The sequence below is a fragment of the Amphibalanus amphitrite genome, unplaced genomic scaffold (assembly GCF_019059575.1).
Source record: "Amphibalanus amphitrite isolate SeventyFive unplaced genomic scaffold, NRLGWU_Aamphi_draft 000226F_arrow, whole genome shotgun sequence".
NCBI classification, from domain to species: Eukaryota; Metazoa; Arthropoda; class Thecostraca; order Balanomorpha; family Balanidae; genus Amphibalanus; species Amphibalanus amphitrite.
The window spans coordinates 33,720-55,408 of NW_024881721.1; the positions used below are offsets into that span (position 1 = coordinate 33,720).

At 51.7% G+C, this 21,689-nt stretch overlaps 3 protein-coding genes across 8 annotated transcripts; 2 read left to right on the plus strand and 1 right to left on the minus strand.

Moving 5' to 3' along the window:
- Positions 1-61: 61 nt before the first annotated feature.
- Positions 62-8,736, minus strand: LOC122385657 (calcipressin-2-like). 3 transcript variants are annotated; one of them, XM_043374079.1, is made up of 5 exons: positions 8,515-8,736; positions 6,772-7,039; positions 6,241-6,414; positions 2,039-2,210; positions 62-1,619 (listed from the first exon to the last, which is right to left on the minus strand). In XM_043374079.1, the coding sequence occupies exons 2-5, from the start codon at positions 6,970-6,972 to the stop codon at positions 1,477-1,479; spliced, it is 690 nt and encodes a 229-aa protein (XP_043230014.1). In that variant the 5' UTR covers positions 6,973-7,039; positions 8,515-8,736; the 3' UTR covers positions 62-1,476. The 3 variants fall into 3 exon arrangements, with proteins under 3 accessions (XP_043230014.1, XP_043230016.1, XP_043230015.1); XM_043374081.1 differs by lacking the exon at positions 8,515-8,736 and adding an exon at positions 8,151-8,484; XM_043374080.1 differs by lacking the exon at positions 8,515-8,736 and adding an exon at positions 8,053-8,444.
- Positions 8,737-8,779: 43 nt separating this feature from the next.
- Positions 8,780-11,930, plus strand: LOC122385662 (beta-1,3-galactosyltransferase brn-like). Of its 3 annotated transcripts, none has more exons than XM_043374089.1 (3): positions 8,780-8,844; positions 9,653-10,565; positions 10,899-11,930. In XM_043374089.1, exons 2-3 carry the CDS (start codon positions 9,709-9,711, stop codon positions 11,089-11,091), a joined length of 1,050 nt encoding a protein of 349 aa, XP_043230024.1. In that variant the 5' UTR covers positions 8,780-8,844; positions 9,653-9,708; the 3' UTR covers positions 11,092-11,930. The 3 variants fall into 3 exon arrangements, with proteins under 3 accessions (XP_043230024.1, XP_043230022.1, XP_043230023.1); XM_043374087.1 differs by lacking the exon at positions 8,780-8,844 and adding an exon at positions 8,878-9,101; XM_043374088.1 differs by lacking the exon at positions 8,780-8,844 and adding an exon at positions 9,061-9,300.
- Positions 9,095-21,625, plus strand: LOC122385661 (translation initiation factor IF-2-like). 2 transcript variants are annotated; one of them, XM_043374085.1, is made up of 3 exons: positions 9,095-9,161; positions 19,253-19,444; positions 19,786-21,625. In XM_043374085.1, the coding sequence occupies exons 2-3, from the start codon at positions 19,270-19,272 to the stop codon at positions 21,171-21,173; spliced, it is 1,563 nt and encodes a 520-aa protein (XP_043230020.1). In that variant the 5' UTR covers positions 9,095-9,161; positions 19,253-19,269; the 3' UTR covers positions 21,174-21,625. The 2 variants fall into 2 exon arrangements, with proteins under 2 accessions (XP_043230020.1, XP_043230019.1); XM_043374084.1 differs by lacking the exon at positions 9,095-9,161 and adding an exon at positions 15,415-15,941.
- The last annotated feature ends 64 nt before the right edge of the window (positions 21,626-21,689 follow it).

The window sequence follows — 21,689 nt, forward strand, 5'->3', positions numbered from 1 at the left end:
TTGTGACCAGGCAGAAATGGATGCCCTTTAACTGCCAGTAGCTCCCGAGATAGACAGTCCGTCAAACTAGCAACACTGTAATTATAGTGACATCTGTAATAAACTAACACGTCTGTAACCATAACACCTGGCGGAAGAGAGCTACAGACTAGGCAGAGGGCGGAACACATGACGACAGAGGTCGAGTAAGCGTAGGTTGACCGCCGGCGACCGAGACTTCATCTGCAGACACCTGCGGCATACTAACAGGCGCCACCTAACTAATTACACAGAACATAAATAGCGCGCCGCCCGCCTTCGATAAGCATCTGCCGACATTGCACGTAGTTCAGCGCTCCAGGTATTACATATCGCCGCAGCGCAGCGTAAACAACTACAGCCAGTCGCCAGCAGTGGACTGATATCTCACGTTTGGCTCCAGTTAAAACACCGAGCGTCGCCGGCCGTCATTTGGTATGTCATCACATCGCAGTACCAGTGTTCAGTCCGAACACTGAACAGTAACAGCGCACAGTTCGCAACACACAGTCATTGGATTATGGTCGGCGATCTCGAACGGTGACTATCCTAGTTTGTCCGGCCGCAACACCAGACACCTATCGTATGTCTTTTACCGCGTCGATTCGACATTCGATAGCCCCACAGATTCTCCCATGGTCGCATGCTACAGAGGACAGTACGAGCCTGACCATATCCCCCAGGTCAGTGTCATTCTCACTAACAACATGCACTGCGCACGTCTGGAAAAACCAAACACGGTTCAGGGTGGCAGAATACAGAGTAGAACGGAGCTTAGGCGTATTTTCTTTCAAATTTCACAGATATTTGTGACCGTTTTGTAAAACCTAGCAGATCTTTTTAGAAAACTTAGCGGAACTTTTCCTGCCAATTGAACATTACGACGTGCGTTTACCTCCTAGAATTTCGATTTCCATCGGGGCCGCTGTCCGGCTTAACTTAATTTAGCCAGGTATTTATAAAAATTAAGCATTGCATTCGTCATCTCATGATCGTAAATTATGAAAGTCATAAGTAATCAGCAGCCAGTTAATTTGTTAATGTGACGTGGTGGCAAAGTTCGCAAATCCCGAGGATTAATTATGTTAGACAAACCGCCAGCTTGTTAGATGCACTCCATAATAACTAGTCCAAAAGTAAACGTATGGCAGTTACTTGTTTTATGAACGCCTGCAATGCTCAGAATACTCGGCACATAAATAGTAACTCCCATCAAATAGGGTTTAACATTGGTTTATGAAAACCCTCTTCCCTCGATTGATCGTTTACGTACGGTCAGCATTATTTGACGCGATGACCCTAAGGCCCGGGCACCATTTGGTGCCTCCAAGAACGCCAATCTCCTGAAGCTCAGCTGCCGTACGTCACAATGACAAACCTCCTCGGGCAGCCTCTGTGATCATCCTTTGCCACCTCTTATCTCCCTGCAGAGCGCCGACAAGCCGCCGCCGCAGCCGCCTACCGCGACGGGCACCGGGTCTGGGTAATGCGCATGCCCTTCTGTCCGGACGGCTGGTCCCGGTCGGCGTCCGTCTCCTCGGCAACGTGAACCACAATCGACGGGTGCTCGTCGCGGCCGGCGTGCAGCTCATGTGACTCGCCTGCACCGAGAGGGAAGGGAAGGGGTCAGAAAGTGCAGGGGAGCACAGAAAGGCAGCGAGGCCAAACACAACACACTCAGCTGGGCTGGAGCGGATCCAATAGGTATATCATTGCGCTGATTAGTAGATGCAGCAAACGTGTAACAGGACCGCATAGATTTTGATCACATATTTTTTAGATTAAATTTTTAGATTGAAACTATCATAGAATCGTTTTGATTAACACAGCACAAAACGTAGATAGACGTCGACGGAGGGAATGATAAACCTAGATGACAAAAAGAGCATTTGAAACAATTGACTGGCAAATCATTAATGACTTGTCCGAAATGAGCTGGCAAACGACGCCGGGTCCCCATGCATCAGCAATGGTACTGAGTCCCACCATGGTGTTCCGTCGCGTCGGTCCGTGAGCTCACCTGGCGCCATCTGCGCGACAGCCGAGAGCAGGTCAAAGTTGACGATGGGCTCCGCCTCCCTGACGGGCTCCCAGCCGACGGGCGGTGACGCCGGCGGTGAGATGAGAAACTGTTTGTCCGGCAGTGGCGGCCGCAGCGTGCCGTCATCCGAGCCATCCCGGGACGACGGCGTCTGAAAAACAACGGCAAGCATCGGAGATCTTCATAGAGGAAGCCGTTGACCGACTGGATATGGCGACTATTTGAAGTAGATGACAGTGCTGCGGGTGGCAGTGTGATTACTGCCGGGACAGCCCAAATACGGAGCACAGCCACGCTTTGAAACGCTAATCATTAGCTGAGATTTAGCCCACTGCGGCCAGCAATGGACGAGATATTGTTTGCGGTACCGTAGTCCCTCCGCTGATTTGGGTAGCTGCAATTTATTTGATTCGTGAAACGTCCGTGATTTGTGGATCAAGGCCGTCGGCTGTCGACCTTTTACCAAACGCTTGGCTTATCGCTGACACATTGCTGCGAGACGGTACTGCTGCTATTGTTGGCACAGACCGCTGGCCCACTGGGTCCCGGCTCCGCCTCCGCCGGCCGCCGGGGATGTACGGTACGCTATCAGTCAAAGGGTGAGCAACACGGACCGTGAGCACCCCCACCCCAAACCCCACCCCCACATCGACGACTAGTCTACTTGATAGCCTCAGCGTAGACCACTATGACACAACACCAGCTATTGTCAGTCATATGTGGAATGTATCAGAAAAATGTCAAAGCATTGCGAGAGTGATATAACTCATCCAGCTTACGACCGAAGTTAGGCTTCAAACAAATTTGGAGTTCAAAACTGCTTCGTGGAATCGTTTCGTCGTCAAACATTTCAGCGCAGCTTCAGATGGGCGCTCGATAACAATTGATGTCAAAACGCTGTAGCCGTTCGCCGTCTTTATTCACCGTCAAAACATGTAGCCGTTCCACGCCTGTATTCACCGTCCACCTTCCACCGAGCCCCGCAACCGACTCCCCGCGCCGCCCGCCGCCCGACCCGCCGAGCGGCCCGCACCGCCCCAGGGCAGGCCGGCCGCCCGGCGAGCCGAGGCGCCGCCAGCTCGCGGCCGGCCACCCGAGCACACAAGCGAGATGCAAATTCCAATACCACACGTCCACATCTCCCCCCTTTAGCATCTCGCCCACATCAAAACACAAGGATCACCGCTATGACCAAAACACAAGAATCACCGTTATAACAGCATAACAGCGCCAATTCACATAACCTCTTCCAGACACAGAACACCGTCCTCGTGGCTCACATCCAAGAACAGGTGAGATCACAAATGATGAGTCCACAAATCACAAATGACTCCACAGATGTCATTGTTGGCCGTGACACGCTGGAGCGGCTGGGCTTGTGTGTGGACGTCGCCCGAAGATCGGTTTCTGGACGCAATTCTGATGGTTCCCATTGGACGGTTTACATGCCATTGAACCTCCAGCAGCCTGAGTGTATGATTTTTGTTGCTGACATTCCTTGCCGAGCAGCAGAAGATGTTGATATCGCCCCAGGGTGCTCAGTTGCTGTGCCCTACACCGTTCCCGAGCAGCCGCGCTGTTCAGAGTGTACGATCAGCCAGCGTCATCTTCTGTTTGAAGCACAGCCTGGTCTTGATGTCAGTCTTGTTCCTGGACTGGCGTGTGACAGTCAGCCCCGAGTTCTCGCCTGCAACCGTGGTCGAATGGCTGTCCGTATTCGCCGTGGTGAGGTTGTGGGTTACCTTGCTACTGCTGCAGACGCCAGCAAGGACTTGGAGCAGCCATGTGACGTGTTCTCAGTGAGTGAAGAGGAGAGCTGTGACGTGACGCTGTCATCAACAGAGGTTCCGGGACTGACGGTGTCGCAGCGCGCTGCTGTAGACGATCTATTTCAGCGTCACGCAGCAGTATTCAGCAGTTCTGCTTCTGATCCACTGCGCACGTCCCTGACTGCACACAGGATCGTCTTGAAGGACGACACGCCGGTTTACGTACCGCCCAGGAGGATGTCGCCGCCAGCAGCAGAGGAAATCGAGCGCCAGTGCCTGGATCTGGAGCGTCTGGGCATCATAGAGAGATGCGACTCTGCGTGGTCGGCGCCCGTTGTGCCAGTACGAAAGAAGGACGGATCTCTACGGCTATGTATTGACTACCGTCGACTCAACAAGCAGACGGTGGCCACCCGCTTCCCGATGGCCGACGTCACGGACTCAGTGTACAGCGCCCACGGCATGAAGTTCTTCACCACGCTGGACCTGGCCAAGGGCTACTACCAAGTGCCCTTGGAGGAGTCATCAAAGGACTACACCGCCTTCTCGACAGCACGGCAGCACTGGAGGTTCCGCAGGTTACCGTTCGGCTTGAAGAATGCTCCAGCAGCATTCCAGCGAGAGATGCAGACGGTGCTGCAGGGGTTCTCCAGGCGAAACCTCGTCATCTACTTGGACGACCTGCTCCTGATGGAGAAGAACTTTGAGAAGCATCTTCAGCTCGTGGACGACGTGCTCCTGGCACTCGAGTCGCAGGGCATCAAGCTGAATGCCAAGAAGTGTGTCTGGTTCCAGCCAGAAGTACCCTTCCTCGGCCACGTCATCAGTGAGCGAGGTCTGCGTAGATCACCAGAATACATCAAGAAGGTGCGCAGTCTGCCACGCCCTCAGACCGTGAAGCAGCTCCGACAGTTCCTGGGGGTGATCAACTTCCAGAGGAAGTTCGTGCGCCACTGTTCCAGCATCAGCAAGCCCCTGACGGACCTGACAGGCCAGCCAGGCCCCACAGTCATTACGTGGACGGACCAGATGACTGACGCCTTCGAGAAACTGAAGCAGGTAATGGAGGAGGAAGTCACGCTGGCCTTCCCCGACTACACAGAGGACGCGCAGCCTCTCACTCTTTGGACAGACGCGTCTCAGGTTGGGGCGGGGGCCTGTCTGACTCAGGAACAAGACGGAGAAACTCGTCACATCGGGTTTGCCTCAATGACCTTCTCTCGCTCACAGCAGAATTACTCAGTCACCGAACTGGAACTCGCAGCTCTCCGTTGGGGTGTCGTCAAGGCCTTCAAGCCATTCCTCGGTGGCGTGTCATTTAGAGTCTGCACGGATCACCAGGCACTGGTGTACATGCACAGCATGCATCTTGTCAACAGTCGGATCGCCAGGACGATGGAGGAGCTCTCGGAGTTCGACTTCACGATCTGCTATGTGCCAGGGTCATCCAACATCGCCGCAGATATGTTCTCTCGTGCTCACCCACTGCCGACGGAGCTCCCGGCTGTCTGTCGCCAGTTGCCAGTTGGTCTGGATCTGTACTACAGAGCTGAGGGAGGAGGTGATGCACTGATCGACTGCCTGTGCCACTGGATGGAGGAGAATGACCGCCGGCCTGCACAGAACCACCTGCTCCGAGAACTGCTGGTGGGCGAAGTGATGAAAGCACCGGGCAGGTTCAAGATGAAGTTGGATCGACGCGCACGACAAACACTCAAAAGCATGAAGGTCCCAGGTCAGCCGTTGTCTGTTGAGATGGTGGCGGTGTTCGCTACTCTGATGAGGGTACGGGTCATCGTCCACTTCGGTGGCCATCATCCCATGATCTTCACCGGTCCAGACGGGGAGGAAGTGGCTGGTCAAGCTCTTCATCTCCAGTGTCTGGAAGTTCTTGTTCTCCTTCAGCAAGTTGAAGTGGACTCCTCATTTGTCAAATGTTATTCACAGGAAATGTGTCCTTGCTACAACTAAATCCCTTACTAATTGTGAATAATAATTAGGGTTAATTGCAAGCAGCCCCTGACCACAATCATGGTTTTGTGCATGTATATTTTTACGCCACCCGTCGCCACCGGTCGGCTGACTGGGAGCGTAGGACGTGAAACTTTATATGGCTTCCCACTGTGGACCATGTCAACCTCTGGCGGGGGAGCGTGGGCAGGGAGCGAAGGCTGGCGGGGTCCTCTTCCTGGCTGAAAAGACATCTTTCCGCAACAACGCATCCTTCAAATAATTGGAAAACAATTATGATATGGCAGATATGACTAGCACGTAAAAAGCACTCGTAACTGCATATTGCGTATTGTGACGAAATAACAGCTAGGTACCTTTCAAACAACGGACAAAAATGTACCAAAGATTCAAAATTCATATCAAACTGGCGTGCATGTTCCGCACGGCTCAACACAGTACCTGTATGAAGTAGCATTTGATGACGGCGTCGCAGAGCGTCGTTTCGTGCAGGTGAACCCGGGCGCTGGCGGCCGCCTTGGCGCTGCTGTAGTTGACCCGTGCACGCCGGAAGCTGGGAAAGTACTGGAACCACGCCTCGTCGTCGAAGGCGCCGAACGTGTCCTCGAACACAGCCTGAAAAGTAGCTATAGTGAATCAGCGACTTTGTTCAGCTGGTTCGAAATGAAGAAGTCAGTGTCCGTAAAAATAATGTAGGTATGCAACAGCAGAACCTCCCGTTCTGTCTACGAACCTATAAAATATGGTCGATAAAATTACATTATCACTTCCCTGCTTTAGCAAAATATTGGTCGAAGTCGCGATTTTGAAATATCATTCAAGTTGCAACCCCAGACAGGCGCTTGTATCGCGAGAGATATCATCTTGGAACAACCGTGCTTTTCCCGTCAACCCACTGCCCAATCATCCAACCACCCAACTCCAACGTAACCGTACAAAATATCGCCACTTCGCCCAGCGGCGAGCACCCACCTTCTGCGCCGGGTCCTCGAACACGGGCAGCGGCAGGTTGGTCACGTGGATCGAGGTGGGCAGGTCGGCGTCGTCCAGCAGCTGGGCGGTACCGGCGGCCAGCGCGGCCGCCAGCGCGTCCTCACTGGGCTCGTCAGACGACCTGCTGGCCGTGCTGTCCTGCGACTCTAACGAGCCGCCGCGACCGGCGCCCGCTGACATGCTGTCTGATCCTCCGCCGACAGTTCACAGTGCAGCAGTCTGCAACTTCTCAGTGAGGCTGGGATCGCTGTAAAAGTATTACAGGAGTCAACTCAAAGTCAACCCAAGCATCCAAATTTGTGCTGAATTATCACTAACTGACTGTTCAAACAAGCAAAATAAACAGTCCTCTTATTTATAACTATACTAATTACCTACTAACTACTAACTAGCTATTTTATTACTTGTGTTAGTTTACTAATTCACTAGTTTATACATCATAGCTGGAAATATAACTAATATTCTTATAGCTAGAAAACTCATGTAGTTGATCCCACAAGCAGGGTCCCACTCCTGGCCCAAATATGCCTCCTCAGTGCTCACTATCTGCATGGCATAAGACATAGTGAGATGTCAGCAGCTCCAAATTATCAGGTGCTACCAAGCTCATATGCTGCAGTTGCATGATACTGATACATTCTTTACATATTCCACTTTGTTTCAAGTCAGATGGTCTATGGTCATAAAGCTTATAAGGTCAAAGAGATAAGAATTTGTGCTGCACTAGCACACCCATTGAACTGGTTTAGCTACTCTGGATTTCAAATTTCCTACATGTTGTGAACATTAAGTGACTGCATCTGCTGACTGCAGTGCTAATGCTTGGGACTTTGGACCCTTTTCTATCAAAATTCAATCCCTTTGATAAGCTGCACTTATAAAATAATTCAAATTTCTAATGAATCTGAGTTATAATTCATATGCAAGAAGTTTTCACAGACCATTTCACACCCAATGATGCTATTACCAATGCAACTATACTATTGACAGTGGAAAGATTTCCACAGTGGGTCTGGGAAGACTTAAATCAACAATACCAACACCTATCATTAGAGCACCATTGAGGTGTTTGCTGTAGGATTTACACTAGATTTGTTGTGCTAGGGCTTCTTGCAATATTGATGTTGAACATTTTCACAATAATCATAGAGATCTTTTGTCATTTCAATTTTGACACGTACCAAAGTAACAGCCTAAATAGATATCAATATTGCAATTTGCAAGATAGGCATCTCGTAAAAATAAGCACTTTGAACTTACAGCTTACGACCCCACTGCTTTGGCCCCACCTCACTGCTCTCCACACATGAAAATTGAGAACCCCATGTCAACACTTCCACAGCATCTTAGTAGCCCACCTCAACTGCCATCTTGCATCAACTGATCACAGTGCGTAAACTTGGAGAGGGCATTACTTTTTAGCTGAACTTCAGTCTTATGTTTCAGGAGAAAAGCTTAGGAATCAACCCAGTTTCCAGTTTTGAACGAGAGGATTGGGATAAGTTTCCATCCAAGGCTGCTAAGAACCCTTAGGCTGAATGGGATGAATTGAAATTTTGATTTGCAATATCAAAGGTCAAAGGTCAAGTGCAAAGCAGTTTGAACGGACGATTATGAAGTTGCAATCGATAACAATGCATTACCAGGACAGAGGACTAGAAACGTTATAACAATAAGCTGTAATGTATATAACAAAATACAAAATTCGACCGCATAACTTACCTATATAAACGAACGCTCCACCGAAATTTTTAGTTTCTTTTCATGACGATGCGTCATGCAAAATATTTTTTGCGCCATCAACTTGTAGATGCTGCGTCAGAAATGGAAAAGTTTAGGTGACTGTTCATAAAGTTCGCTTATTCTACTTGCAGACGTCAAAACGCGAATCAACGACAATATAAGCCGCTCTGCAGTGCGCGACAGCATTACGAAACCAGTTTTGAACATTTTGTTTTCATAAATGTTTTCTTTTGATCCCAGGGCTGTTCACGGGGCCTGTGTGCGGTCGGACCGCACACAGCCACGGAGCTCCGCCCACTTCGTCCCTACGTCAGCCTTCCGTCACCGCACACAGCGATCGCTGTGGCCGGTCGGGACTGGCCACAGCGGACCGTCCACCGCACGCAGCCGTGACGTCAGAACCGCCTACCCATCCCCTACCCCCACGCCTGCTGGACGCACCGCACACACCGCACGCAGCAGTGTGCGGTGCCCGTGAACACCCCTCCCGTTGGTTTTCGTCCTAGCGTTTCCGATTTTCCTCTTCCCGAATTTCAATTTGTGAATTGTGAAAGCTCTTTGACTTGGTGGGTTTATCTCATGCTTGATCTTTAAGAGTCTTGGATGGGTTATTATTAAGTCCTTAGGTAAGGTGGCCTGTTATTAATTTGCTTTCCCATGTGACCAGAAATAAAATGATGTTAGATCATGCTGGTTCAGACTTCAGGCATGGGCTATTATTTTTGCTATAATGATTCATGTTCAGTCAGGCACGTAGATAGGTAGGTAAGTATTTAATTTATTTGATGTCATTATTTGAAAAGATGTAAACGGGTCTGAAAAGTTAAGCGCAAAGCCGCAAAGTAGAAGTGTCTAACTGATTATTAGTAAATTGAAATGACTATGACCATGAGCAAGATTTAATTTAGACAAAGTCAAGGGAGTCATAAAGTGCTTTAAATTATCAGCTGAAAATTCAGTCATTGGAAAGATCTGTAGCCCAGACTCCAGCATGAAATGTGCATTGCTTAGGTACATATTTTGTATCACTTCTTGGATGGTTATTAGTGTCATAATGCACACTTCCTCACTGTCTGCAATTATTTATCTGTCATGATGCTGATTCTCATTTTCACAGGATAAATCTCTAGCTGTACAGCTGAGTACTTGTAAAGCTATCAGCTGCAGTTGAAAATGGCAGCACGTGCTTTCCGCTGGCGAAGGCCTTACACAGTAATCCTCTCAGCTGTTGGCCTACTGATGTTATGTGATCTGTTTGGGGTGTTCAGACATATGTTTGAACTTGATTATGATACCCATTTCACATACCCACTGGATAGTGAGGTTAATTTCTATGTAAATTTGATGCTAAGTGGCCAGCAGTCACCAGTCACTCCCCTGGAGTCACACCAGTTTCGATACCTGATCGATCCACGGGAGCGATGCAGTGGGCAGAGACCCCTGCGGCTGTTGATCGCCATAAAGTCTGCACCGGACCACGTGGAGCGGCGGCGCGTTATTCGACAAACGTGGGCTGAGCTACGCACCGACGTGCGTCATGTATTCCTGCTTGGCACGCGCGCTGGCGATTACGAATTGCAACGGACCGTGCGCCGTGAAGTGGAAGAATACAATGACATCGTGCAGGCCTACTTCCAAGACTCTTACTACAATAACACTCTGAAGACGATGAGTGGGTTCCGCTGGGCGATAGAGCGGTGCGCCGATGCCGAGCACACGCTGTTTGTCGATGACGACATGTACGTGTCGGTGCCGAACGTTCTGCGGTTGGCGGAGCAGCGGGCCGAGTACCCGGCGCCGGAGGGCAGTACGGCCGCCGCCGCCGTGCCGCAGCCCGACTCGCCGCTGCTGGTCGGCTACGTGTTCCCGGCGTCCTCGCCTCACCGCCATCGGTTCAGCAAGTGGTTTGTGCCTCTGCAGGAGTATCCCTTCAGTCGGTGGCCGCCCTACTGTACGGCCGGTGCCTACGTGGTATCTCGCTCGGCCCTGCGAAGGCTGCTGTACACGAGCTACTACACGAAAATGTTCAGGTGAGAGTCGATACGTTGGAGAATATTAATGATTTAATAAGTCCTGTCCTCAAGATTTTCCGTGAACTAGCCGTCGACACTAAATATATTGATATTTACCTATATAAAATATATGAATGAAATGCCTCAGAATACGGATGATGCACATTCTCGCACTATGCCTATCAGCACTGACTTGTTTAGGGTAAAATGACTTACACTTACAGACTGTGTGGTTGCGGTGGTTTGTTATTCTGCCCCTGTGTACCCGTCTCAGCCTTCGCTTATTATTACTGCCGTCTTTTCGTTACGACCTACGAAACATCTATCTGATGATCTGCATTGCCTTGACAGGTTTGATGACATATACCTGGGCCTGGTGGCGCAGAAGGCCGGGGTAAAGCCACTGCACACCGACTACATCCACTTCTGGGAGCAGACGTACAGCCCGGACGAATTTCGACACGTGGTGGCCGCTCACGGCTTCCACGATCCGAGTCGGCTGCTGGCCGTCTGGAGCGAGCAGCATAAGCTCGGCAACGCCTGACGACTTTACTGGTGATGTACCGCCTCTTCCTGTCTATTTGAATCGTGTGATAGACACACCGTGGACAGACGATCAAGCGAGACTTATGAAGGGTCGTGTTTTATAGTTTGCTAGACTACACGATACGAGACATCAGTCGGCGGGTACCGGCTCAGTGGTGTGAAGACGCTTATCGGAGGATGGTCTTAAATGTATACGTACCTTGTAAACGATCGACAGTGCGTCAGGTAGTCCACTCGATGATAATAATGGGTCTTAACTATTGGAGTAAAGCGTTACGAGGTAACGTGATCTCCATGAATTCCACTGAAGTGAGGAAGTGTGCCGATGCTGACCATTTACCCGTTGATATGGTGGTGTCGACGATACGTGTGCCTAGCAAGACTGCCGCTCGGCTCATACAAGTTCTAACGTGAGATTGGTATAATCATCTGCTTACGTGCTATGAGCGAGTGTTTGCATTATCGTTTGAAAGTTGTTATGGCATAAATGCTAGTCATAGACCTACTATTCAGGGTGTGGGGAAACCTTGAAATCGCAGTGTGACATGATGCTAGGTCTTCCGTCGTCCCCAAAGATCCATTGTTACCCGAGTTGCAGTTGACCTCTGCGTTCGAAGATCTCAAATACTGCATTGCCGCGTTTGCATATTGTCTTAGAGGCTCGATTGGTGACAATCAAGCTCAGACTGTGATTAGGGTGTTTTCAAGCGTGTAGAAACTGATCTGTGCTAGCTTTATCATCCGAACTATAATTATTGCGTTGCTGTTTTTTGCATCGTTAATCCCGTGTGAACAATTCATATTTGACAGGGGAAAATAAAGTTAAAGAAAGCTTCAGGTGAACCCATACCGGGCGATTTTAATTGTACATTGTACTTACCAAGCAGTGCGGGAAAAGAGGGTTTAAATAGCATGTTCACGGAGGAGTGACCGATCCGCCGTACTGTCGCGCTATTTCTTAGCAATGGCACGCCAAATTCCAGTACCCGCCACTAGTAGAAAAAGTGTTTACTTTTTTATGCAAAGTGTGAACGTTTTTTATAGACTTGCAGGGGCAGATCCAGGCGATCCGTTTGGGGAGGGCAAAAGTTTCCCACCCATTCGGCGACCCCGACCCACCGCCGCACCGGTGACCAAGCGACTTTACAACGCCACACTGAATGCATTCAGTTCAGGGGGTTACATCTGTTACTATATCAGCGTACCGACCCAACTCATTGGCAGCGAGCGGTCAGCTCCTTCCTTCAGAATGGCCGTCACGGCAAGTCCTGCTTTTCGTCCAGATATGCATCGCCATCGACGCCGTATTAGATTTGCTCGTCTTTACTTGCTTTGGGAGGGGCAAAAAGATAGTCTTACCCACACGATTTAGCTTCGGGGAGGGCGAACGCCCGTTTTGCCGTTTTGCTGAATCCGCCACTGTATAGTGTACAAACGTTTCTTTGTTTGTTTTGTTGGTTTTATTGGGTTAGGCCCTTTCGGTGCAATGAGACAATTTCAGAGCCGGAAGGATGATAGGAATTAGGCGGAGACATTGGTTTGGACAGGCACCCTAGTGAGTCACCGGGGCTGAGCCCGTCCCGAAACACAGGCCGACCAACCCCGGCCAAGGTACTCACTGGACCCGACTACCGGGTGCGCTCCCTCGGGAGCAGCAGTGCCGCTCCAAGGGAGCAGCCCGCATTTAAGGTGCCTGTCCAGCCTGGAACGGGGTTTGCGGCATGGATGATGATGATGATTTGGAGTGACAGGGCGCACCAGCTGCGAGGCTATATCGCGCCCATTTCTTATTTGACTTCCTCAGTGTCGGGCGTTAAAAATCACCTGAAGGCCGGAGGCCGCAATAAACGAAAAGAGGCGAGAAGAGTCAAGCAAAGAGGACTCGTCACCTAAGACTGCTCTCAAAGAAAGTTGGGCTCCGCGCAGGCCCAGAAACTTCAGCCGCTCAGCTTCCAGTCTTGGACACTCCAGAAAAACGTGTCGGACGGAAAGTCTGTCGCCACATCTCGCACAAACAGGTCTTGGGCCGACGCCAATAAGGTGTCCATGGGTACCGAAAGTGTGTCCTGTGCGAAGCCGACAGAGGATGACCTCCTCTCGACGCGACTTCCGTGACGCAGACAGCCAGGTTGCCAAACCCGGTTTGATGCGTAGCAGCTTGTTTGTCTGACATTTGCTCCAAGCCTCCTGCCACTTTCCGCGGAAGAATGAGCTCACCGTAGGGAAAAAGTCCCTGGCCGGTAGAGGGAACCGGCGGGAGCAGGGCTGCCGCGCCGCATGGTTCGCAGCACGGTCCGCCCGCTCATTGCCAGCTATACCAACATGGCTGGGAATCCAGCAAAAAGTCACTGAGGTACCCTCTCGGTCGAGAGCCGTCAAACGGAGAAGAATCTCCTGTACGAGGGGGTCAAGTGGATAGAATTGTGTCAAGGACTGGAGTCCGCTCAATGAGTCGGAGAGGACAAGATATTACCGAGCGGGATGAATCTGGATAAAACATATGGAGGAGAGGGATTTCACTATCCTGAGGATGGAAGCGATGAAACAGAGGACAAACGTTTCTATTTATGTCGCCTATTGCATTCAGCCTATTCGGATCCTGATTCCCGTAGCTGATCCCATTCGTTACGGTTTCTAACTTCCTTTTACCGCTTTCTTATCAAGATTGTACTTTTTTGTAGCCGCGGCTCAATGGATTGCTTTTTTTGTTGGGTTAGGCCCTTTCGGTCCAATGAGACCATTTCAGAGCCGGGAGGATGATAGGATGTAGGGGGAGACATTGGTCTGGGCAGGCACCCTAGTGAGTCGCCGGGGCTGAGCCCGTCCAGAGGACAGGCCACCCAGCCCCAAGGCACTCACTGCACCCGGCTACGGGGTGCGCTCCCTCGGGAGCAGCGGTGCCGCTCCAGGGGAGCAGCCCGCATGAGATAAAGTTGCCTGTCCAGCCCGGAGGGGGGTTGCGGCGTGGAGGAGAAGGATTTCAGTATCCTGAGGATAGAAGCACGGAACGGTGTGTAATTGAAATTGATTGCTATGCTACTTATGCCAATTTACCGTAGCAGCGAGGAAACCTTCATTTTGCGTGTTGTGAGCGCTGCGGTACAGCATACCTGCAGGCGTACTACTACTGCTGCCATCTGGGGACAAGAAGCGAAGCTAGTAGTCACTGCGGTACAGCATAGCTGCAGGCGTACTACTGCTGCTGCCATCTAGGGACGAGAGGCGAAGCTGGTATTCATTGCGGCACAGCATAGCTTCAGGCGTACTACTGCTGCTGCCATCTAGAGACAAGAAACAAAGTTACTAGTCACTGCGGCACAGCATAGCTTCAGGCGTTCTAATGCTGCTGCCATCTAGAGACAAGAAACAAAGCTCTAGTCACTGCGGCACAGTATAGCTCCAGGCGTACGGACGCGACGAGAAACAAAACTACTGTTCTTGCGGCGCAGCATAGCTTCAGGCGTACTACTACTGCTGCCATCTAGGAACGAGAAGCAAAGTTACTGTCACTGCGGCGCAGCATAGCTTCAGGCGTACTACCGCTAGGCGCTATCGTCATGTAGGGACAAGAGGCGAAGTTTCTAATAATTACGGCGCAGCTTAGCTGCAGGCCTATTGCTTATTGCTACTGCCATCTTATAACAAGGGACGAAACAAAAAAATAGTGATAATCAACATGAACAGAAAACATAGGTATGCTGTACCAATCGCATGGGCGCAAGAATGTTGCATGGTATAAGGGCTTACGAAAGACCGTGGACTGTGCCTTTGAATACCTACCCATTCACATTGGTATGTTCTGTGCCTAAGCTGTAGCGAAAAGGTGCAACTTTGTATTTATGTTTGCAAGTCTGTCAATGCTGCTCGGTAAGCTGCTAGACTTTGGAGCCTCGCTCTCATCCACGAAACTTTTGCAGTTTGGTGCAGTACATATACCTAAGAGTGAAAGATACCTACTAGGCATGTTGATCAGATAAGTTACAGAAGGCTGTTTGGTGGTATGACATTGACACTGTCAAGTGTCAATGCTGACCTGAACTTTATGTACCAATTAGTTACTGTGCATAGTCAAAAATGAACTATTATTCAATATTGATGTTTGGAGTGACAGTTGCCTTTTTACCAACCCGGGTAGCGTCAGAGTGACAGCTGGTCGTCGACCTTGGTCAGCGTTCGCGGCACGCAGACCATTCATCTGCCGGCTGACGACGCGTCTGCGTCACTTTCCGCTGACCCATCATCTCCGCTCGGCCGCCGAGCGCCGAAGGAATCCAGCCGGCCGGCGCGGGCCCGTCGACGGCGACGTGACGTCACAATCAACGGGCGCGTGCCAACGGCGGCCCTGTCTAAACTGGGCCGGCCGGCGGGCGGCGGTGGCGGCGCGGCTCGGTTGGACCCTGTGTGAGTGCCGGGTGGGCGTCTGCCGACCCACTCCGTCTTCATCCGGTGATCGGCGGTCAGCGCCCCCGGCTGTGCCGCCCACGCCTTCGGCCGCTCCCCTCTGTGGGTCCTCGAACTCAGCGGAGCGCCTTGTTACGAACCAGCCCACCCCGAGCTTCGGTGGCGCGCTGTCGCTGGGCCCGCCCCGCGCGGCCTGAGAGCGGCGGCAGGTGGTGGGACGGAGCTCGGGTGTCGGACGGAGCCGGCTGACCCGAGTGATGCCGCCTCAACTGGAGAGTGCTGAGGAACGGGGCACAGGGACGGAGGATGACCGAGACGACGGACAGGACCAAGAGGAGGAAGAAGATGAGGAAGGGGAGGACGGACCCAACCCGTACAAGGCCCAGGCCGAAGCCAAGGCCAGAGTTGTGCACCTCCGTGACAAGGCTCTGGGATTCTGGCACAGAGGTAAGTTTGTCTTACCGGCACGATTTCTGAGGGACATAAGTTGGAGGTTTTAAACATGGGCGGCTATCTTTGCAATACAAGTGAGATAAAAGCAACGTATTTATTTATCTTTTACCTCTCTTCCATACTCCATGCCCATTCGGTGAATCCATGAGCCTGTTAGTGTCGCAATGCAGTCTTTTTCGTAGATGACGTTACCCATAAGTGCACTATGAAAATACAGTGAGTAGTGACACTATACCTTAAATGCCTGCCTAGTCCCCATGATGACGTTAGTGTCAGAGCGCCCGATTATTATTTGCTGCCCTGCATTATATGCAGCTACCGGAACTATGCCGCAATCGCTGTGGTTGAAGCCTCTGCCTGCCATCCGGTGCCCGAGTTGCAACCACCGAACTTGCATATCGCATCTATTGCGGGTGTCACTGCACTGCTCCGGAAGTTGCGTGTTAGGCGGTGCAGCATATCTTCAGGCGCCCTGCCACTTCAGCCACCCTGCCGCTTATAGTGTCATCTAGGGTCAAGACATGCAAATGAAGCTGTGCTACCATAATCGTTGCCGGCTCGGTAACATCTACGAGTATGGCGAGTGCTTGGTGTTTGTCGTTAAAAGTTGAAAATGTCCTGGGAGAACTCAGGTATCTACATACTCAATAAATGAATGCTCGCACGGTGCCGACAGATGCTGGCACGGCCTGCCCCGCTCCCCACTCACAATTCCTCTGGCCTGTAACACGATCACCGCCACTGGCCGCAGGCCGTTCATGTCGGTATCATATAGCGAGCGGCGAGCGCCGCAGCGGCTCAAATGTCACCGCTCTGGTCGACTCAGGAGATATGGGCCCTCTTCGACTTAGACACTGGGGTGGGCTAGCCGTGACGGGAGGCTTAGGAAATTCGAAACGGAGGTCACTGCTCACAGCGAACAATAAAATTTCAAGGACGTCCAAAGAATTTAGTCTCCAAAGAATCCACTATCAACGAAATAATATCGAATTTGTTATCAGTTTGGCAAACAGTCAGCTTAGCATTTTTTAAAAGAATGGTATCTAATACCTTTTCGCCAACAACTGTTGATAGATGCATGCTAGAGGCGATGACAACGCCTTAGATGTGTTCGGGTCGAAGATACGGATCGACTGATATAAAACATGACTTTTCCCGATCAGGCCATGACCTTAACCTGAGGTCAAACTTTCAAGTTGAATTTTCAAAGTCAAATTATAGTTCATTCGATGCTTCTTGACGAGAGGAACATTATATTGGCAAAATAAGTATGGTGCCTTTCTGGAGTCAAAAGTTATTACATTAAGAACATTTTCCGTAAAAACTGCTGTTTTTAGTTTTTGCCCTCTAGAGGCTAAATCGTTGGTCATATGTCAAATATTGATCCTGGTTCAGAAAGAGCATTAAAAGACCTATCGAATGCGCTTTTCCGCGGCTCTGTAGCTCCATTGGTTCCCGAGTTATGTGGCGGTGTTTTGAAAAATGTTGAAATATGTAACACTTAACCTTCGATTACCGCCGGTGACGTGACCTGACCTTTCACCTTAGCTTAAAAAAAAATGGCCAAAGTGTTTTTGTCTTCATTTCGGACGTTCTTTCGCATGCCGCTTACCGTGTGTCGCTTCGTGGCCCAGTAGTCGAGTTAGAAGGGGGTGTTCAAACATCCCCCCTCCTCAGCAGGGCGTGGTAATCCAGGATTCCCAGCGGGGTGCGAGTTATTCGATACATGTTAGGGAGGAGACACCGAAATTAACTTTGTACGAACATTTTGCAATATCGAATGCGTTAATACTTAATCGTGACGAGCAGTGGATTTTTACTTTTTTCCAGAAATGCTTGCCTTATAAAGGGCGAAATAGCGGGTTGCGTATTTACCTACACTCCCGGCACCAGGAGTATAATCCCGGCACAACGTTACCTCTGCGGTGGGAAAAGCTGGCATGACATTACGGTGGATTCTGCCAATGTCATCACGTCCCTTTTCTAAGGATATTGCTGTTTTTTTTTTTTGTTGGGTTAGGCCCTTTCGGTCGACAAGACCATTGCAGAGCCGGAAGGATGATAGGAATTAGGGGGAGACATTGGTCTGGGCAGGCACCCTAGAGAGTCGCCGGGGCTGAGCCCGTCCATAGGACAGGCCGACCAGCCCCCCAAGCACTCTCTGCACCCGGCTACGGGGTACAGCCCCCTCGGGAGCAGCGGTGCCGCTCCAAGGGAGCAGCCCGCATGAGATTAAGTTGCCTGTCCAGCCCGGAAGGGGGTTGCGGCGTGGAGGAGAAGGATTTCTGTTTCCTGAGGATAGAAGCACGGATAGGTGGATATTGCTGTTGGAACACCTAGCAGTAGCTACGTGGGCTGTCTGAGTCACTAGTGTGTTACGCCCGACGCCGTCCCGTCCTCCGCGGGTTTATCGAGCGAAAGTCGTGAGTTCTGAGTATCCAGTGCGCCGGGGAGGGAGCGGGCGGGGGGCGGTCGATTTGACGGCTGCGACGCGGCCCGACGGCCGACTGCGGGCGTCAGTGGCGGCGCCGATCGTTAGCGGGAGGTGCCGAGGCCTGGCGGGCTGCCCGCCAGTCACCCGTGGCCGGCCGGCCCGGCCCGTCGGTGGACCAGTATGGTACTGTTCCCGGGAGGACAGTACCGGCCCGGCGCTCCTGTCATCGTGTCGATCCCGGCAAGACTCCGCCTTCTCCACTCGGAACGAGCTCTAACAGTTCAGCATATTTATTTTCGGCTGAAGGACTTAACGGCCTTATTTGATAATGACTGATTTCAGCATTTAAATGGCAAATGATTTAAAAAAGTGACATCATTTTCAGGCATCATATGACCCAAGTTGAAATATATTACCGAACAAAAATAATGAAAAATAATGGACAGTTTTAAAACGAGACGGAAAAAACGTTTCCAAAAACTATTTAACAATATTGCCCTTTTGCAAAATGGAAAACATTAAGTTATTCTGTGGAAGAAAGACACGCCAGGGCACGCGGGCCATTGGTGCAGGAAGTACCTGACGTTCACATATGGGACGCGTCCACTTGGGTGCTGGGAAACGTTAACTGGGTCATCGACCGTCTGTTATTGCCTCACAATGTTGGTCCACTGGGTTATGTGCCAAAAATCGACTTACACCTAACACGTCATCCTCCAATACACTGTACTCTATTCGAGGGTCATACAGCGTACTGTTTGTAGGAATTGTCAGGCCTCCGGTCGATGCTTTGTATCTCCCCATTCCCTCCCTTTCACCTAACACCCACCGGGCGCTATTGTGACGCTTATCGAGCGCCTTGTCGTTCCAGACGAGTGGGAGTCTATCATGAACATGTACACAAACGAGGCGTTTTTCGACACGCTGCTCTGCTGGGTGCGGCCCACCCGTGACTTCCTGTCGTTCCTGCACGCTGAGCTGCGCCGCCTGTACGTGACCAAGATTGTCAGCGTCGGCTGCGGCTGCGGCTTCCTCGAGTGGCTCATCAAACGCGCCTGCAGCGGTCAGTGGGAGGGGGAGGGTGAGGGAAGGCCTCAGGCCATGCGAGCTCGCTCAGTGGTCCAGCGTCGTTGTGTTCTAACTGTTAATGACACCTTAATGAGAAAATGCTCACTTACGCTTCCTAGCCATACTTCGTGTACGGTCTTTATCATTAAACTGCTTCCGGATTCCGTTATTGATAATGAATAACCTTCTGCAACTTCACAGCCTGATAAATGACGGACATTCATCATATGGATACACACGGCCAACCGCACATTCCCAGTGAGGCGCTATCACTACCTATATGTACTACACTTCGCCCGGCCTCACCGTGACATTCTGCTTCGTCGCTGTCGGCAGGTATCGAGGTGATCGGCTACGAGGTGGACCGCGCCTGGTGGCAGGGGCGCTACGGCGTGAAGCCCTTCATCGAGCACATCTACATCGACGAGGTGAAGACCCGCCACGTACCGGCCGGCTCTGTGCTGATGACGTGCTACTTCCACAGCTGGGAGTGCTGGAACCAGTACTTGGCAGAGTTTCGCGGAGACATTGTCATCGTCATTGGGCCGGATACCAACGACCACGTCACCTTCCCCGAGCCAAGACACCTGCTCAGCGACCCGCGTTTCGTGCTCGAGAGCCAGCGCGACATCGCCGGCGGCGACAAGATCGTCATCATGCGGCGGAACCCGGAGCTGTGGCCGGTGCCGCCGCCACCGCCAGAACCAGCTGCCGACGAGCCGCCGCTGCCTAGCGTCAAACCACCGGACAGCAAGGCCGAACAGGCGAAGCGATATAACGAGATGCGACGCTCGCTGGTCATGAACCGCATCTGCAATGCCAAGCAGAATCCCAAGACAGCGCCGGTGGACCCGAAGGTGCGTCAAGGCCCGGCATTGCGTAGTACCTACACCACACGCAAACCGTCGCTAGCGTTCAGCTTAGGGAGCACCAGCGTCGCGTCACGACTGAAGAATCTGGACGGCGGGGCAGCCGGCGGCATCCGTCGTTCGGCATCCTGCAGCGCACATCTCGACTCACTCGGCAAAAGCCGAGAAGATAAGTCGGTGTCAAGGCGGAAAACGACGGCACCAGCGGGGTCTGGATCCCGCGCCGGTTCTTCCGGAGCAAGTCCTCGACTGTCGGGATCGGTGACACCGGACGGCAGGGACAGGCGGAGCGCAGTCGGCCAGCGGCTCGGTGTGGCCACTGCGTTTGCCGGCCGGCCACTGCGTGAGAGCCGCTCCGTGCCTTCCCTGGCCACTCTGCAAGAGCTAGACCGCAACGAGCTGGAGACGAAAGTCAATGGGAACGCAGACTTCGGCAGCGAACGGACGACCGACACATTGGACAGTTCCGTACGACGGCGACGCCCCACAAATGAAGACGACGACCGACAGCCCACCGAGACCCCGAGACGACGAAGAAGAGAGGCTCAGGGCCCGGCCAGTACAGGCAGTGCTGAGGATGACGGAGACTCCCAGCAAACTGCAACGGAGAGGAGACGGAGGACCAGGGCAGCGGGGCAGCCAGACAGCTCCGAGCGGCAGCCGCACGCGGCGGATACTGCGGCCACTGACGGGGCCTCGAACGGACAGGGTGAGAATCAGATGGCATCCGGCCAGGAGCAGGGAGTGAAGGTGTCGCCTCCACTGGTGACCGTTACAGACCTGAGCGGCGAGAGGCGGCAAAGCCTGCGGCGACCCAGCTGGTCGCTGTTCTCACTCACCTCTCCATCGCGCTGAGCAGCGGCAACAGTGGAGAAGACGAAAGGGTCTGACCACTAACGACTACCAATGGATCCTCACGTCAAGTGCCTACAAGACGTGCCAGAGACAACTGACCCGAAAAAAGGATGTCGTGCGGCAAAGCCTTTTCTCCCGACTTCAGAGTAAAGCATTTCCCCTCAGTCATCAAAACAAGAGATGGACCGTGGTCCGTGTGTCATAACCATATTTGCTGTGCTGATCCTCGCGACAATATAACAATCAAGTTTTCTTGAAGTGAGCTTTTCACGAGAACACCGGTGACCCGCTGTGCAGTGTGATACGTGTGCCAAGACGTGATTATGTTACCATGACATTTGTGCATAGAGGTTAGCTACACTGTCGTATGTGCTAGGCAAATCCATAGATGTGATATATAGGCATTGCTATTTGAAAGTTGTGAGTGTGATGGAAATAAAGAAATAGCTAGAGCTCCCGTAAGTACGGCACAAACATCACCAAAAACGTGAAATAACGCCGCGGGGAGGTAGGTAT